This window comes from Larus michahellis, chromosome 6, assembly GCF_964199755.1.
Source record: "Larus michahellis chromosome 6, bLarMic1.1, whole genome shotgun sequence".
NCBI lineage: Eukaryota > Metazoa > Chordata > Aves > Charadriiformes > Laridae > Larus > Larus michahellis.
Genome location: NC_133901.1, coordinates 67191775 through 67209843, shown reverse-complemented (window position 1 = coordinate 67209843; position 18069 = coordinate 67191775). Strand labels below are relative to the sequence as shown.

The 18069-nt window shown below is 43.0% G+C and overlaps 1 protein-coding gene across 3 annotated transcripts in view; it reads right to left on the bottom strand.

The window, feature by feature from the left end:
• Nucleotides 1-8824: 8824 nt before the first annotated feature.
• Nucleotides 8825-18069, bottom strand: part of GRK5 (G protein-coupled receptor kinase 5) — a 171569-nt gene continuing 162324 nt past the window's right edge. For all 3 annotated transcript variants that reach the window (XM_074590095.1, XM_074590096.1, XM_074590097.1), the window contains 2 exons: nucleotides 17538-17669; nucleotides 8825-16790 (listed from right to left, as the gene is read on the bottom strand). In XM_074590095.1, coding sequence (XP_074446196.1) covers nucleotides 16692-16790; nucleotides 17538-17669 — 231 coding nt within the window. In that variant the 3' untranslated portion in view covers nucleotides 8825-16691. The remainder of the gene's footprint in view (nucleotides 16791-17537; nucleotides 17670-18069) is intronic.

Sequence of the window (18069 nt, the reverse complement as noted above, 5' to 3'; positions counted from 1 at the left end):
TGCCGAAAGTCGTGTTTCTTTTCACCGGAGCATCAAAGGATAATGTAAAGTTTCATGTTGAACAGTGCAGAGAGCTTTGCTGAAGGGAGAATGACCTGGGCCCCGCTGTATGCAGTAATGGTACGGTACAAGAAGGAACACGGGGTTATAAAAGGACAGACTCTGTGAGCTCCGATTTTAGACCACGGGAGCAGAATCAGAACCTCCCATTAGCACAGGAACGTGGGGCTTTTTTTTTAAAGCTCCACGCAAGTCACACGCTGTACGTGGCGCTGGCATATTCATTAAGCACAGTGAGCAATTACAGATTAAAAGCTGCTGGTGTCTCACTTCAACCAGGCAAATGCTTTCACGGGAGAAGAGGGAATGAATTTTGATAATGAGAGGTTTTCAGGCTGCAGGTTTAAATGGAGAGAGGGAACTCTTTACCCTGTGGACAATTGCGGCGCGTTCGCAGGGCCCCTGCAAAGCCTCTGCTCTCACAATAGATCCCATCTCCCAAAGAAACTGTGTCAATGGCAGCGATTTCGCACAGCTCTTATTTCTCTGAATCAGACGACAACTGTGGGCAGTGCCATGGATATCTTGATCTGGGAAATAACAAAGCCCTCCGTGGCCAGTGAAATCAGTTTCTCCTGCTGCCGCCTTGGTTTTTTTCTCCCTCTTCTCTTCGCAGGGTCAGGCAGGTTCTGCCGGCACTCAGGCTGCACCCTGCTTGTCCCGGCGGGGCTGAAGCAACGCAGACCTGCGTGTAGTGATGTGGCCTAAACGCTTACGGACGAGACCCACCTCCTGCCTGTCCACAGGGACTTATTGGTCTGGGTTTGGCTGGAACACGTCCCGAAGACAAAGATCTGGGAGGGAGAAGTAATAAATAAATATTTTTTTTTTTTTTTTTCCTGCTAAATTGGACCAGGAAAGTCTTTCAAGGGGGAAATATGGTGCCATGAAGCCTTGTTAATGCTTTGCTAATTTTTCTCAGGTACTGCTAGCGAGGCCACGTTGTACTTACGTATTAAGGTATCATTATGTATAAAACAACAATGCAAATAATCAGGGCTGCATCAGGGATGACTCATAGTTCTATCACTTTGTGAGCATCGTGACATCTCTCCGTGCAAGCTGTTACCATCAACCTCGTATTTGAATTCGCGTGTGGCTCACGCAGAGCTGTGGACGCAGCCCCTGCTCCCTGGTACCCCCCGGCGTGGGTGTAGCTGAAATGGTCACTCACGCTGACAGCTCTGCTCTCTGCCTGACGACCGCTTTACCCTCAAATTCAACAAACGCCGGAGCCAGAACTGGTTAAAAAAAAATATGGTGTTGCCTCTTTGCATTTGGACAGTGAAGAGCTGGATGTAACTGTTTACGTGAGTTCTTTACTTATGGCTGACCTGCTTTGGTCCAGCAGCCGGGGGGGTGCTGCGGCCGGGGGTTCTGCCCTGAGCCTGCCGGGCTGCCATCTGCCAGCGCGTCTAAAGCACTAACCTGAATCCAGCTGATGGTCTCGTGGAGAAGATCCAAAGCTCTTTACGGCTCACAGTCAGCGCGTTGAATACGCGCATGCAAATATTTATGGATACCTTGGATGGATATGGATTCCTAGCTCATCCAGGACACACAAATATTTGCATGCATGTTGCCAGAGCGTGCGAGTATTTATGGATGCCTTGGATAAGCTAGAAGCCCTGGGGGCTGAGGGGATTATAAACCCCCTCTGTCTACCTCCCACAAGCACCAGGGAGCACAGCAGTTACTCCACGGCACGTGATGGAGCAGAGGCGGTTCATCCCCGGCTACCGGTGCTCTGCAGGCAAACTGGCCATGGTGGGGCAGTGGACGGAGGTGCTGCCCTCCAAGCGGCAGGAGACATCCACTGGTCCTGCGGACTGTGAGGAGCCCCGTGCTGCCAAAGTTCATGACATGCCAACTGTTGCAACGACATACATTTATCTGTCTCTAGCAGGTGATACCACTAACGTATCTTTAAATCAAAACCATGGAGCTGTTCCCCTGACTGCCCCTTCTCTAGGACAGTTATGCTGTAAGCTCTACGGGGCAGCTCTTGGTTCTTACTGTGAACATTTTCACAGCTTTGGCTGAAAAGAATCATGGTCTTACTGTGGCCACTTGCCAAATCTGCGTTGGTGCTGGGCGGTTTGAATGCGGCACATCCCTCTCCAGACACGGCTACACCAGCAGCAAGGCAGTTCGGATCTCCTCAGATCTCCAGGGCTGTCGCCTGTCTCCAGCCATGCTGAGGAAGCCTGGTGGCATAGGATTTCTTGGAAGGAATTTTTTGTTGCAGCTGTCTACTCTGTTTCTCTTGACCTGTCGGATGATTGTGTTGACTTACCTTTTGCCTTGCTGAGCAAAAGCCCTGAATGTTTGGCTGTCAGGGATGCCTAGCCAGAAGGGAGGGATCTGCCGGCTCCGATGTAAGCCGAGTGACAACTCCTGCGTGTGGGCTGTTGATCTTCTCTAATTGCCGTCGCGTCAGCAGTCTCATTAGGCTGTCTGGGATGACGGTATGAGACTTTGTAATCCCTGCAAATTCCCCCCCTCACCTGAGCCCTTTGCGTTCATGGTTTGGATTTACTGGCCTTCTGTGAAGAGCTTTCAGAGGTTAAAAGTGGCATTAAATGGGTTGAGGGTTCCAGACCTGAGGGAAGGCGTCACCTGCCAACGATCTCCAAGAATCCGGTTTAGGAAGAGCCGCGCTGTTCGGCGCTGTTAGCCTGTCTGCTGGCCCCAACGTTACAGATTGTCGAGGAGCTCACTGGCACGAGACCATGCGTTAGAGGAAAACTAGAAGAGAGTATTATTCTGGAACACACATCGCTTCCAACCTTTTCTGAATCGTGCTGAAATGGAGAGACCCACCTCAGTGATGTGCCTGAGAACCTGCTGTGTAAAAGACTGTAAACCGCTCTGTTTCACTGAAAATCCATCCAAGCTGGGACAACCCCAGCTCTCCAGGAACTGCAGTTTCTCTCGTAGGACGATGAAACAAAGGCGGTCAAACAGTATTACCATGTGCACCTTGCCCATCATCCCAGAATATCCGGGCTTTCAGGACATTAAGGTTTGTATGCAAAAACTCTCTTTATATGATAACTGCTGCCTGTTCTTCTCTTAGAGTTATTCCCCTACTTCCTGGTAAATTGGTATTTGATATGATGGTAAGTTTTGGGTTGTGCTTCAGTATAGAAAAGCTTAACTTAAAAGACTTTTATTCTGCTACATTATTAAGTTGTTAATTTTTACGTTGATTATTAATTTTTAAACAACTTTTTAAAGTTTGAGGTGGGAAGGAGAGACTACTTGTTAATCAAGTCTTAGTGTTCTTCAGTCACCTGACTTATTCCAGAAGTCCGACCACTTTAGGCAGGGTCATTAGATTTGTTGGGTCCCTTCCAGAATGAAGTGTGATGGAATAGCGAGAGATCAAAAAACTGGGTTACTTTTCAGTTTACATGTCATGGCCAACCCATTATTTCTCATTTGCGCTCAATGTTTTTCATTCATTACCAGCAGGCGACACGCCAAATGCTGATGATGGAGTGCCCTACTGAGACATTGCTGGGCTCTGAAACCAGATTTGTGGCTGGACCCTTAGCAAGTATCTAGACTTAATTAGCAATTGTCAAAAACGGCATGAATGATGGCTTTTTTTTATGCCAAAGGCATTGTTAGGCATAATAAGTGATTGCAAAATGTTCTATGGTCCTGCTGTGGCTGTCATCTACATACAGTATAGACTTTTTTAAAATTTTTTATTGACTTGAAACAGTAATATAATATAAAACAGTTCTTCCTTCAAGCTGAACTGTTAAGGATTTTCAGAGAAAAAGCCACGGTCCGGTCTAACTTGGTGTACAGAAACCAGCTGTTGCCCCTGTAGCTTGAGATGGATTGGGCTGTCTCGGAATACCTGTGGCAAGGTGGGAATGGCAGAGCAGGAACTTTACAAACCCCAGGGGACACTGAGCTGTGGACATGGAAAGGTAATCTTTTACATAGTGAATTTCTAGCAGAATTTTCTCTCGCAGCCAATAAAAGGACTCGCAGCAGGGATCATCTCTTTCTTTGACTCTTCGAGTAACTCCAGTATTAATTTATTTGGCTGGTTAGAAAGGAGATAGGCATCCTATGGTGGGAAAGGAGGAGAAAACTCCATGCACATCTGCAATATGCTGCGGGGTAATGGTAATAAACTTCATAGTTTTAAGGTGTAGAAATATATTGTGTGTGAAAATTGCAATTCTTGTAATAATACACTGCAGCTCAGAACGGAGTTACCTGGGAGTAAGGGAAGGGAAGGGAAAACAAAGAACAAACCTCTTGCAAGTGAGATCTGGTTTTACCATGGGAAACAGCAGCTTGTCAGGCTGATGAGGTTTGAAAAGGATAAACCTGAAGTTCTGTCGATACAGACAGGTGAGAGATTCTTTCAGAAAAATAGATTTTCAGAGAGGCTACATGAAATTGTGGCAGCACATCAGAGTCAGTGGGAGGTAAAAATGCTCAGCGTTGTTAAACCTCAGCCCAAAGGACTTCTCTTCCAGGGAGGGATTGGAAGAAAACTGCTAGGTCTTCAGGGAATTTGGGTTAAGAACCTAAAACCTTCCCTCACCGCTGTTTACTGTATGGAACCATACACTTAAGATCCTTTTGCTACTTGAGCCAGTGTGTTTTAATTCAGATTTCCTTCTCCCTTCTGTCCCCAATCCTGCCTCTCCCTCCCTCCCCTATTTTAAACAGTCATCAAGAAATTATTTGGAAACTCCATCTTTCAACCAACTTTTCCAGGAAAGAGGAAAGAGCTCCTCCTCACAGCTGAATCATTTTCCGGGCAGAGCTTCCTTAGTCCATTGCTTGGGGAGCTCCTCGAAAGGCCACCCGATGACCAGCAGTGGCTTCCACGACAAACCATTGCAAGAGTATTTCGACGAGAGGCTGATGGAGCTCAGGAACTATGAAAGTAAGAGGTCTAATAGGAAGACAAAAGTATTTGCTGATAAGAACCAGAACCCCTTCCTCGCCCGCAGAGGCTCTCGGCGCAGAAGCAGCTGCAGCGCTGTGGCGATGGTCGGGCACGGCCAGGAGGGCGAGGAGTCCTGCAGCGCAGCAAACCACGACGACAAAAAGGGGCTCGAGCGTAGCGATCGAGAGGAAACCCAGAGCGTCCCAGACCTCTACAAGGGTGACTTCTTGGGCCTTTTGACAATGTACATCGCTGCTCCCCTAGAAGCATTTGTGCAAAAATAATGATACTGGAGCTGGGTATGGCTTTTCGTGCAGTCCTGAAAATGAGGGGGAATTGTCCTTGTTCAGCACCATTCCGACTTAAGTAGTTTGCGTCTGACGCAGAAATGTGCTTGTCTGTGGGAGAAAATATTCTCGCATTCTGTGTTCTTGATTAGCATTGCTTATATTTGTTTTCAATTTTTTTCCGCAAAGAATCAGTATCATTGGGACATAGTTGTGACTTACTATATACAGAGTGTTCTAAATACATGCACATGTTACTTGAAATTTAAGTTGCCTTAAAAAAGGTGATTAGTGTCAGAGAAGCAGCTTGGTTTCCTATTATGCAGTTTGTATTAGCTAATCTGAAGAGAGACCGTTGCATTCTGCCTAGTTACTTTGCTTGTTTTAAGCCTCTTGGTTTTTATCGTGTCACTTCGGTCCGACTCCTGGCGATGTTTTGCACAGGTGCAAATAGTTGATGAGAAATGATTGATTTTCACTCTTTGCCACATGTAATCACCAGGTGGATCACCGTAAGTGTTCGATGCACGAAGAAGCAAACACAGACATAAGTTTTAATTTTGAATATGATCAGCCATTATGGGTTCATTTGCAGACTCAAAAACCTTTGACTTAAAAAGCACTACGAGGGCAAAGAGGAGAAAATGCTAGACTTAAGTGGGAATGATGGAAGTAAGTATGAAAGAAGGCTCCTTCCCTCTTTCTTACCATGAGAACAACATGGCAGAGTCCTAATGTAATCTGAACTTCAAATTGTTTATTGTATTTAAGTGTTTATCGTGGTCATCTAAGTATACAATGTCAGCTGCAGCTGAATCTTTTCATTATGTGGAACGTCAATGTTTAATTCCCCAGCAGTACACTGACTCAACATCGGACCCAAAACAGGCAATTTTTTTAAGCTTCCAGAAAGAACTACTGCTGCCTGTGGTGTCACTGGCAATAAATTCCTCATTACAGTGTTGGTTTGAGTTCATGTTTCTGTCTTTGCTTTCAGACTTGTTTGAACGTGAGCTAACAAGTAGGCCATGTCCCTGGCTAGACCTCATCCCTTCCAGTGCTGGCTTCTCCCCATCACTTTGACCTCCCTCTTCCTCCCATTTCTCCAGCCCTGGTGAAACTCGCCCCAAGGTGTGTCTCACCCCTTCTGCAGTTCATACTTCCCCTCCTCCCCATACTTACCTATATGCAGAAGTGTTTCTTCTATTGCACTGCCTCCTCAGCCCTTGGGCCTCACAGCTCAGTCTTTCAGAGTGTGTGAGGGAATATATGCGGAGAGGAGAGGGCAGATTAAGGAATCTCTCGCATCCCTCCTACCATCCCATCCCTGAGGAAACAACCAAGAGTTTCCCCCCTAAAAGGGAAGAGAAACAGTTAAGACTCATGACACATCTCCTTCCCAATCCTGGGATCAACAGCATCTAAGGGAACCGAGGTGGGATACTGAGAGCTCTCATTCCTTTCTGTGTGGGAGAAAGCTTTACATTCTTAGGGTAAATGAATTTTTCAGAATTCACAGTTGCCTTACTGCTGCAAATGGAGGGGAGCAGCCAATTAGGTGAGATTTTTCCCTGAAGGAAAATATTTTTTTTAGATTCAAATGAAAGTCTGAAACACACACTATATTAGCAGATGCCATAGAGGGGATGCATCTGGTTTTCATTGTAAATCTGCCAGAGGTTAGTTTCTCCTCTAGGAGTGAACGCACAATAATAACACAGTATTAGGTGAGGGCATAAGGACAAGGGAACAATATTAATGGAATACGGGCAATCTTAATTTTTTCTTTTCTTAACCTTGTGGCTTTGCACCCTTAAATATGTGCTTTTGAAGTTCAGCTCTGCAAGTCGCTTCCTACCGACAAGCTTTTTACAAAAGGCAAACTGCCTGCCTTCCTGCTCCTGATAGTTTAATCATTATCACACTGCAGTGACCCAGTGACCAGACATTAGCGGGTCTGGGGCATCCCGAGCCTCTCCGCAGACCTCTGCCATAGAAGCTAACAGAGGTACATGGAGCCTCGTACTGTTGGGGTTCTGCTGGAGTTTGCTGACACCAGAGGAAAAAGCTTGCCTTTAATTAAGAAAAAATTTAGCAGTGATAAACTGTAATAAAAAAAAAATAGAAAGTCAGGTAAAATTTACCCAAGTGTCAATAAATGGGCTATTCAAGCTGCTCGGCCTCTGCGGCGGAGTTACTCTTCTCTACTTAGGACAAGTCAGAGCACCAATTTTTAATAGGCCCTATTTTCATTTTATTTTTTACTTTTACTGTATACCAAATATAAAATAGAATTACAAAAGCCAACGGATTAGACTCTGACTGGGGAGAAGCTTGTATTGTCTCCTCCCCCAGAAGCACCCCATAGACCCGAAATTGCCCAGTCAGGCCCATTTATGGTATTTTTTCATCTGTAAAGCACCCTACGGGATTAAAAAAGTTGTCATGTTTTTTTTAATTGGCTTTCCTTTAAAATAGTGTTATGACTTCCCTCTGAGAAGCTGCGCATCTCGTGCCGGAGATAGTGGAAAAATCTAAGGGAGATTACATCTCCCAAGAGGGAACATATCTAGATGATGCTGTACGGAAAGGACATTAAGTTACAGAGAGAACAAAACCACCAAGAATGTTAGAAAAGGAATAAAATTTCATCTCACATCCTCTCAGATTGTTAAAATGTTGTGAAAAATGGCTTGGGTTTGTTTGGAAAGTGATAATATGCACGACCTGAATTTATGCAGTCTATTACCTTAGGTTTTACGGGGTTTAGCTGTTGGATGTAGCTGCTGCTTTTGTGTAGATAATCTGTTTTCACAATGCTCTTCCCTGAAACTTGATGCAAACACTGTTTGCCATTAGCAGCCTCATAAAAATATTCTCTATGCCTCCATGAAAAAGTCTTCTTTCTCCCCTTAAAGAAAAAGCACTGCACCACTTTCCTCCTGGTGACTTTGCAGCTACTCTTTGGTTTAGGTCTTTCTGTACGGCATCCAGAAGAGCACCCTTGGTTGGCTGTGGTTGTTGGTTTCCTTCTCTAACCACTTTGCTTCTACCTAATTGGAGCTTAGGGTAAGTCCTCTGTAGGGCCTCGTAAACCAGAGAGTGCGCAACTTAAAAAAACAATAGTTCGTGTCTTCTGAAGCTTGTGTTCCTACTAGTGATTTTGTCATCCTCAAACTTGTTTCTAAGGCCATAAAGAGTTGTTTCAGCCGAGAGCGTGCAGTGCAGCGGAAGGCTGGGGATGTGAGGATGGGAGGCAGAGGGAGGACACCTCAGGGGAAACACAACCTGCTTGCAGATGAGAATCTGAACTTCCACAAAGTGAGATACAACCTCAGGTTGGTTTTCAGTTTCTTCAGTCTCTGTGAAGATGTGATGGGCCAGAAAATACAAAAGATGGTAATATTAAAACATATGGATCCACAAAGGCATCTAGCAAGATCTGAGCTTCATCCCACTCTCACTGCAATCACCTTCAAGATCCCAAGGACTTGAGGAAGCTCTGTTTGATTACATGCCTCATTAAAGCAAAAAGAATAGTTTTCATGTATTTAAATTAAGGAATTTATTAAAAAAAAGCCAAAAAAACAATCAAAACAGTGGTTTGATCTAGATACAGCAGCACTGTGACATTACTAGGACATTATGTACGAAGAATCCAAGCAGCCATAGAACACAGAAGCCTTTATCTTCAGTAACAATCCCAAAATGAAACTAGCTTCATCAAACAATGTTAAAGATCTCCCTGGAAAGAGAAACAAAACCAAACAGACCCTCCCCACCCCTAACCCTTTGGATACTAGAATGATTTTTTTTGTACAATACCAACAGCCACTAGCTCTTCTAATTGAGAACACTTGCTTGAATTTATTACAAAAATGATCTGTTGCCTCAGTTATGAAAGACAACTTTTAACATTGCTTTAGAAGTGTCTGCTCCTCTTATAGACTACAGTATTAGAAGTGCTTAAAAACATTTAATCCTGGATATGCTCTTGAAATTCAACCAGAAGGATACTCTGTGTGTGTTTATATACCAAATATGATTTTTCATTTTTAAAGCAGGTGAAAAGACTAACCCTAATATGAAACTGCAATTTTACAATTTAATTATTAGTCAGATATGGGCAACCACATGATAGTTCATGAAATCTTTAGGTCTATCTACATTGCTCAGAAACACAAAATAAAGTTTTTACAACTTTCGCCTTCAAAAGGCTAAAATGTTACGTCTCGTAGAAGAGTGTCCAGTGTTTAAAAGAAATGCAATTAAGGGAGACCCCATTCAATACATGAAACATAACTCATTTGAGCTTGCTAATAAACATATCTAACAGCTGCGTGTGGGGTGACGAGACAGGAAAACGCATTTGTCATCCAGCCACTACCTGAAATGTTTCTTCTCTGGGAGTGAATCTTCTCCACAGGACCGCCGATTCTCCAGAAAACCTGGAGTTGCCCTTTGGAGCCCGCTCATCCCAGTCATGCAGTCGCCTCTTTTGTTTCCGCAGCTGGGCAGTGAGTTGACCCAATGTTTGCCACACGTGCATCTTTGGGACTTCACACAGCATCTCCCTTAATTGGTACCTAGGGATTTGTTTGCAGGCTTGGCCAAGAAAAGTTGACCCAACGAATGTTATTTTGTTCCCTTCCTCATAACTATTTATTTCCAACATTTAAAAAAAAAAAGGGGAAGTGTTTGTGAATGCTGCAATTACTCGCTAGCTCTTACATAAGAAATGAATACTTCAACATTTGCACTGTCGTCTTATCCTCTGTTGGAGATGTCTTTACAGAAGTGTGGGGCATTCTGCTTCAATACCTCCAAGGAACAAAGACAAATGAATAACAAAAAAGAGCCCTAATTTACAAGAGTCATCTCCCTATTCATGTAAATAAGAGTAGCTATATTAAGCCTATTTCACTTAAATAATAATACAAAGAGTTGATATTGATGTATTTTATGCACAGACTCCAAAGTGCTTCCTTTTGAAAGACAGAGAGCATCCCTCCATGTTTAAGAACGGGAAAACAAAATCGCCCAGAGGTTTGCCCAGGGCAGTGAAGAAAAACACGGGCAGAACAGGAATAGAAACCACCACTTCTGGCTCCAGCACCCAAACCAAGGAGAATACATTTGCGCCAGCAGTAATATTCATTTTAGTGAATAGGCAGCAATCTGTTGCAAATTGTTTCTTTCATAAAGCCCGTTTGTCAGTACACTAGCTTAGCTGAGCCAACTGCAGCAGCTTGTATTTGTATTATCACAGCGACGTTTGGGGGAGGTGAGCGTACAATAACTGTAGCATACTGTTGGCTTTCACCTTCTTTGGTGGTTTCCCTAAAGGAAATAATTCGCAAAATTCTCTCAGCCAATTTCTTTCTCTTTTCTTTTTGCAGTTAAGGACAGAAAGTTCTTACCAGCCAGCACTGCATAAACAATATTATTTAGTATAAAAAGAGATTGTGTCCTGCCCAGCACACAGAAGCGAAGAATTGTTTTAAACTTATGCAGTCTTTCGCTCAGCTTTGGCAGGAGGGTGTCAGTCATTATTACCCTTACTCTAAAAAATTAGTAGTATTTAAATTGCAGGTCGTATCTGTGAAAGGCTTTGCCATAGACAACTCTGGAACCTTCTGTCTTCCACGGAGCCACTGAGCAGACTGATTCTCCCAAACTTCACTGCCAAACGTACCTCCCCGCAGCCAAGACAGGCCAGGACCATCCTTGGGCAGAAGAGCCTTTAAGTCTCTGTGTCCTGTTACATTCATCACTGGACCTCTTTGTTGCAGGGCAAGACAAAAAGTGGAGTTTTATGAAGTTGGCACCTATTACCTCAGTATTATCAATTTTAGACTGGACTTCTAGAGCTCCGCAGGCTACTTTGTGCTTCATGCTACACACACAAAGGAAGATGGTCTACATCCCAAAGGGCAGATGAACCCAAGGATGTGCTTTCAAAGTGAAGGCCAGTCTTTTCAAAGATTGTACGAGAAATGCCTAGAAATGCCTGATGGATGATCTCATCTGCACTGAGATATTTAACAAGTGAGTATCACAAATCTGAACTGAAAAAAAAAAAATCACAACTGTGGAGGAGAAGTTAAAACACCTATATCTTGTCCACAATGAAGTCAGGTCTTGCAGCCAGCTGTTCCATGGATGTCCATAAGATGAAGCAGCTGTGCTATAAGGGTGTGCATTTATTGCTCTTGCAGAAAAGTCTACATAGGGAAGTCCTGACCGAGGCTCGGATACATGGCAACAGAGCTGTGCGATGGCTGTTCATGCAGGCTGAGTGGATACCCACGTGCCTCGTCAAACTGTTACACCTGACTCTCACAGCAATCGTGTCTTTGAGCCACGGGCCAGACCCTATGCTTAATATGACCTTGTGTGGGCAATTTCAAGGTTACTCAAAAAACTGTGAGCAACATACGATGAACCAAGGAATAATGCGCAGCGATGTGTGATAATAGCTGCCATTTGACACTTGCTGAAGATTCACACACTGTGGTAGTTTTCACACTGTCCTCCAGAGCTCACAGCTTCTCCGTCTTCCATGTCCTGCCCATGGTTTTGTCAGTATCACAGATTGATTTTCTGGTTTTCTTTTTAGCTGAAGCAACTTTAAAAGATCAACAGCAACCAGATTTGAAATGGGAGGCTTTGACAGATGAAGCAAAGAATTCAAGCTGGATCATGAGGTCTGGTTGAACAACGTCAAGAGTCAGTGTCTTCAAATCAGATGCTTCAGTGGGTCAGCCAAGTCTGATTCCCAACTGCTGATGGCACTGTTAGCCACAGCTTCTGGGGGAGGGGGATGACTGCAAACTGAGACGGTACCAAACTGTTCTTACGGATAGCTGGTATTGCCTCCAAACTGCCAGTTACCGGGCATCCCTGATCAGTAGGGCCAGATGAATGCTGCGATATTGAATTCTGCAGCTCCCTAACGCTCAGTTTGATCTCCAGTACCTGTTTGCTTTGATTATCTTCACACCTTTCCAAGCTTCACAAGCAGGTTTTTGTTCGGAAACACAACTGGGTCATGGTCATTCTTGTAAAAAAAAATCTCTCTTTAGACAATCCAGGCCAAGAATGCACACGTAAGAGTTCATTATTTGTTATTTTTTTCCTTCATTGTGCCTTTGTTTAAAAAAACCTCTCATCCAACCAGAGAGTGGGAAAAAATGCTACGAGACTTAAATGAATGATGAGACACTGTAGAAAATGAATAGCAAACATCTGAATCATAAAAACCCATAAACTAATTAGTGTTCATCAGACTACTCAGTAAAGATTTTAAAATAAAAAACATGCTTGCATAATTCCGGATCAGATTGCAAAAGACTTCTGATTCTTAAAAAGAGCTAAGTTTGCTCATCTGTCTGATAAAACAAGCAACCAGATCCAAATGTATGCATTTTTTTGAAAGAATTTGTATTGCAATCGGAAAGGAGGTACAGAAAATGTATCAGTCTGGAAAGCTATTCAATAATTACTCCTTTCTGATCCTTTGTTATGTGCAAACCTGCCTGAAAAACTATTCACTTTGAACCAAAATACTAAAAATCCCATTGCAAATGCTCTCCAAGGTTGTATGATGAAACTACAAGTCTTTTTTTTTTTTTTTCCCCAGAGCTCCTGCAGAACCACAACTCCCAGTGTTTTTTGAATTTGGGTCCATGAAGCCAGATGCCAAGTGTCTAGGCTCAGATTGCACCTGGTCACACAGTGGAAGTGAGAGGACCGTGGTCCTTGGGTACAAGGTGAACTAGATAATTTAAAAAAAAAAAAAAAAAAAGAGAGAGAAAGAAAGGAGTAATGAAAAAGAAAATCCTGCAGGTTTTGTTGTTGTAGGCAAATCCCGACTAGAAGATTCCTAGGACTTCATTATCACTAGTAACACATGATACTGATTGAGTCTTTCAGGGCTTGGATACTGAAAGAGTACAACAATTCTGCTGCCTCTGCTGCTGTTTAAAGTTTGTCAGACAGGACAGCAACACTTGAGGGATGTGGCATGAAATCCCCTCAACTGGTTTTGTTTTCTGTCTCTCCCCTTACTCACTGACTGCTCCCAAGGGGCTGGGATCCCGAGGGACTTCATCCCAGGCTTGAAGTGCATGTTAGCATCCTTCCTCCATACCATCTTGAGGATTCAGGATATCTAACCCTAGCATAATGTCCTCCAAGCATCAGGACTCAATGAATGCCTCTCTCACCATCCGAGGACTTCGCACTGTCCCCGTGTCTCTGCTGCTAGAGTCCTAGAGGTGCCGAGTAAGGAAGTGCCCCAGCTGAAAGGAGAGCAGGAGAAGGCACATTTGCTGTCATTCACTGTTGTCATATAAAAAAGTCATCCACCACTAGTTAAGGCTGATAGCATCTAAAAGGTATAAGACCATCTACAACCTATTTGCAATTTGTTCACCAACTTTCAGGAAGGGGTTTGTTGTTATTAGGATTTTATTTCCCAAGTGGGAACTGGTACAGAAAGAAAATGTAGTCTTTGTGTGCCAAACTGGTAACATGTAGGAGATGAAGACCTTGGGCCAATAACTGCAGCTTCATCAGATTTATCCAATGAAATATTAATGGACTAAGCTTTCCCCAACCATCTTTTTTCCTTTCTCATGGTGGTAGGTAGATAGTATCAGCCACATTTTTCTGATGCTTGTCTCTTGCTGCAAAGTGAGATAATGGCAGTAGTGGAATAAAAGAGCTTAGTCTTTCTCTCTAGCCCCCAGACAGCACCCCCTTCCCCTAGCATCAGTGCACAGGATGAAATCAACTGAGGCTGCAGAAGCGTATGGTATACCACACTGCTAGAAGGTGATGTCTTAAGAGCGACAGAAACAGATCAGAAATGCACAAAATCTGCGGTTCTCCAAGAAGAACTAAGATGTGTGTCTTGTCTTGTCTGAGGTACACTGATATACATCAGTTGTCTGGCTAAGATCTGTTCCTCCACTTCTCACCTACATTTCTTGAAATCAGGTGAAATGCCACATGTGAAAATCTCCTAGAGCAAGTATGTCTTCATCCAGAGCGTGCTCAAGTGACTGGTCAGATTCCTGTTGACTTAGGCAGCTTTACATCAGGCCAGGAGAACAGAACTGGAGGTAACAGTCCCATCTGTGCATAGTGGCTTTCGCCTCTACAATATTTCATTCCCCTCCTGTCAGGAAGCTGAAACCATTATAGATTTAGTTTGTAGCTGATACACAGAGAGAGAATTACTTAAAATTCTCATCTATTACTGTCTAAAATCTTGCATCTTCCGTAAGATCTGCAATGCCATCATCTGACATGGGAGAGTGGTTGAAGCTCTCCCCGAGCACCACCAATACAGGCAAAAGGAATTTCTGGGCCACACTGATGTGAAGGAAAAAGAGGAAGAACTTCTTGGTGACATTATGGCACACTTACACAGCTTCACTAGATGTCTGCTAGGGATCAGGAAAACTGGAGGCTTGCATCTTAACATACTTTACTCTTGATAAAGGTGCCAAAGCCCAATCTCCCTTTCTTGACCTTTCTCTGTCAGCTGCTTTATGCCAGCTCTGGCCTGTTCTGTCTCTCTCCCTCATAACCTCAAGTATGTCATTCCTGTGACTTTCTCACTCAAAGCTTTGTCACTACTAACCCGATCTTTTTTCCCTTCTGCATTGGCCAGAGAGAACACATACATGACAGTTTAATGAACTTTGGCTACGAAGACTTCCGCTGGAATAGTGCTTCCTTGTACCCTGGGATAACTGCACTACTAGCCAACAGGGTTTTAGACACACCAGGCTGACCTTCAGATGTTCCTGATGACCCAAAGGTGTCAAATCACCAGTCTACTCTAGATGACACAGTACAGAGCACAGCGAACCAACCTGTTTTACAGAACACAGTGGGCTATGGAGATTCTGCCTGCACTTAGGGGACAGACGTTTTCTAATTCCTGTTGAAGAGAAGTAACCATATTTTTGATCTGGTGTTCTTAGTAATAATAGATAGCGGCATATTTGAGAAGAGCATGATTCTGATACCTGAGGTACTGCTACTGATCCTGACCGATTCTGTTTATACTAGTGGGAACAATGTTTTTGTCAATGGTTAAAGGATCCTGGACAAAGAATGATGGAACCAAAAGTGGGAGGTATTATTTCATAACTGATTTTCTTCAATTAAGTTGAGGACCTAACTGAGGGGACGAGTCATGGTGTGTTCGGCATGACACGTGGAAGAACTCTAAGTGCAGACACAACCTACGGGTTCTGCTACTGCTCAAAAGCAGCTCAGATCCCACTCTGAACCTCCACAGCTCAGCTCTAGAAAGCTGGCATGAATTCATGGTCAGCACAAACCAGACTACTGAGTTTCTCTCTTGCTACCTGTTTTGATATGAGCAACTATGGAAAGGCCTCGGACTTTTGACTACACCATGGAGAACACTTTGAGTTTTACTCTCATTTCAGCAAGTGCAGGTTTCAAGTCCTTGGAAAACAAATGGTCACTTGCTTTCCTGGTCACCTCTCACTCAGTTTTGTTCTTGCTGTCATTAGAAATGGCACAAAAACTAGTGAAGGAGAAGGGCTTAAAATAGGGTTCCCTTTCTAACCAAAAGGTTTTTGATGAGCTAACAATGTAAGTGCAAATCTCAGCTGTGCTGGCCCCATGACATCACAAACCTTAGGCATAGCAAGTAGCATTCTTGAATGCATCAAAATCTTGTCTTTTAGCATTTAATGCGAGACATTACAAACTAATGAAGAGGAGAAATGTATGCAGTGTTGCTGTAAACCAAATATACAGATGTAAAATAATTAAGAATAAACTGTTCCATAAAAATGCGTGTCAGTAAAACCCAGTCTGATAAAGTGATTTATGAATAATTTTCTAGAATTACTAAAAAGAATGATTTCTCATTTGAGGCTCTGGAAGTCTTGAGTCACATTTTTTTTTTCTTTTAAAAAAATGTCTTAAAACACATGGCTTTACAGCTGCTGCTTGGAAAATATACACCTCCAAAGTCTGACTTTCATTTAAATACAAATGTACAAAATGTAAACTGAGACAATAGAGAAATTTACAAAACTTTTCTTTAAAAATAATAAAGACAAAATTCAGTTCTAGTATGATGCTGTTTAAATACGTGCAAGTAGTCATGTTCATTGAATTTCTATTGCAATGTTCTAAATAGACAAATTTGATTCACACAGTCTTGAGTGCCACCTCCAAAAACAGACCTGAGTGGAAAATTCTTCTTAAAATGCGAGGCTCCACTGAAGGAATGGATAGAAAATCTCCATTTTGGGGAGATAATATTTTTTCACTCAACGGTGGAGGCTCTCTCATCCATAGAAGCTCCATAGATTATAGTGGAAGGATGTAACGTGTTGTTTCTTAAAACTGAGTTGGAACTAGCTGCTTCCAGTGGAGTTTGAACTTACATGATTTGAATTTATGTGGTGATTTAAACTGGCCTTTGAATTTGGAGAACTCTTTGAATTGTTCTGATGCTGTAGAAAAAAGAAGACAATGCCGATTAGATTCCCCAAATATGCAATGCTTTCTTTTAGTCCAACATTGTTCATTTTATGGTGATAATGTACTGACTGGGCTGCGAGATTTTTGTTTGAAGGTCTTTGGATGTAAAATATTCTTCACTTTCTTACCTGCATTCTCTCTAGGTCAGGAGGACCATGGCATTTCTTGAGGAATGCAGCAAAGAAGTCACACTCGAGCTCCAGGAGCCAAATCAATTCACTGCAAAATGTCAGTATCTGCTAAATCTGCCTAATACAGAGGATACGTGCCAATGCTCAGGCATGGTTTTAACCAGACAGAAATAGATCAGTCTAAGATCATTTAGATTTGCAGTTGGTGCCATGGTGCCTCATGAAAGCTGTATATCACTTTGTATATCACTGGTCTGCTCTCTTCTCTAGTGTCTTGGTTTCCTGACGTGACTACCTCACTCAACATTTGCATTTTCTTTTTTGTGTTTTGTTTTTTTTTTTAACACTTAAATCAAAAATTTTCACAAGGAACTTATTAAAACCATATAACCATTTCGAAAGGAATTTCAGCATATCACCGATGGGAAACCTGGGATAGGCAGTATTAGTCAGGAAATTACGAGGTAACTGTGACAGCAAGCCCTCTCTAAGAAGTACTGTCTTTCTCCTACAAAAATACCACCAGAACAGGGCTGTGACACTGGGCATCTATGGGATGCTCGTTGTCTTAGTCATAAAAGATCTCACCTGTCGTTTAAATATTCTCTGTAGCAATCCCTTCTTGGGTGGCTCTGGGGGGTAGCTTTTGTTTAGGTCTGGTGAAATAGTACCATTTGGTCCAAATACATTCAGTTCTTTGAAACACTCTGTTTCTATCATCTAGTGGAATACCATAAGAAAGAAAAAAAGAAATTACACATCTGCATTAAATATACTGCAGTAGTGCTAGGTTATTCAAAGTCAGGATCAGGACCAGCAGCTTGAGCTATATGTCAGGAGAGTTAACAGTTGAATTCCTGCTGGTGACTATAGAAGGTAACTAGGATATATCAAAACAGAGGCTGGGGCTGCTCTGCATGTTTGCACATCAGTCATCTTAGAAGTTGCCCCATAAAGCTTTCTGTTCTTTTCTTTAGCACTGTGGAGAATATTGGGTAAAGACAGGCACACTCAACATCCCAGCTATTACCACCCCTCTGCCCAAGTGGATCTGCAGTTTGATCCAGAATTGGAATATAAAATCCACTGTTGGCCGTGTTTTGATACCAAACGGAAACAA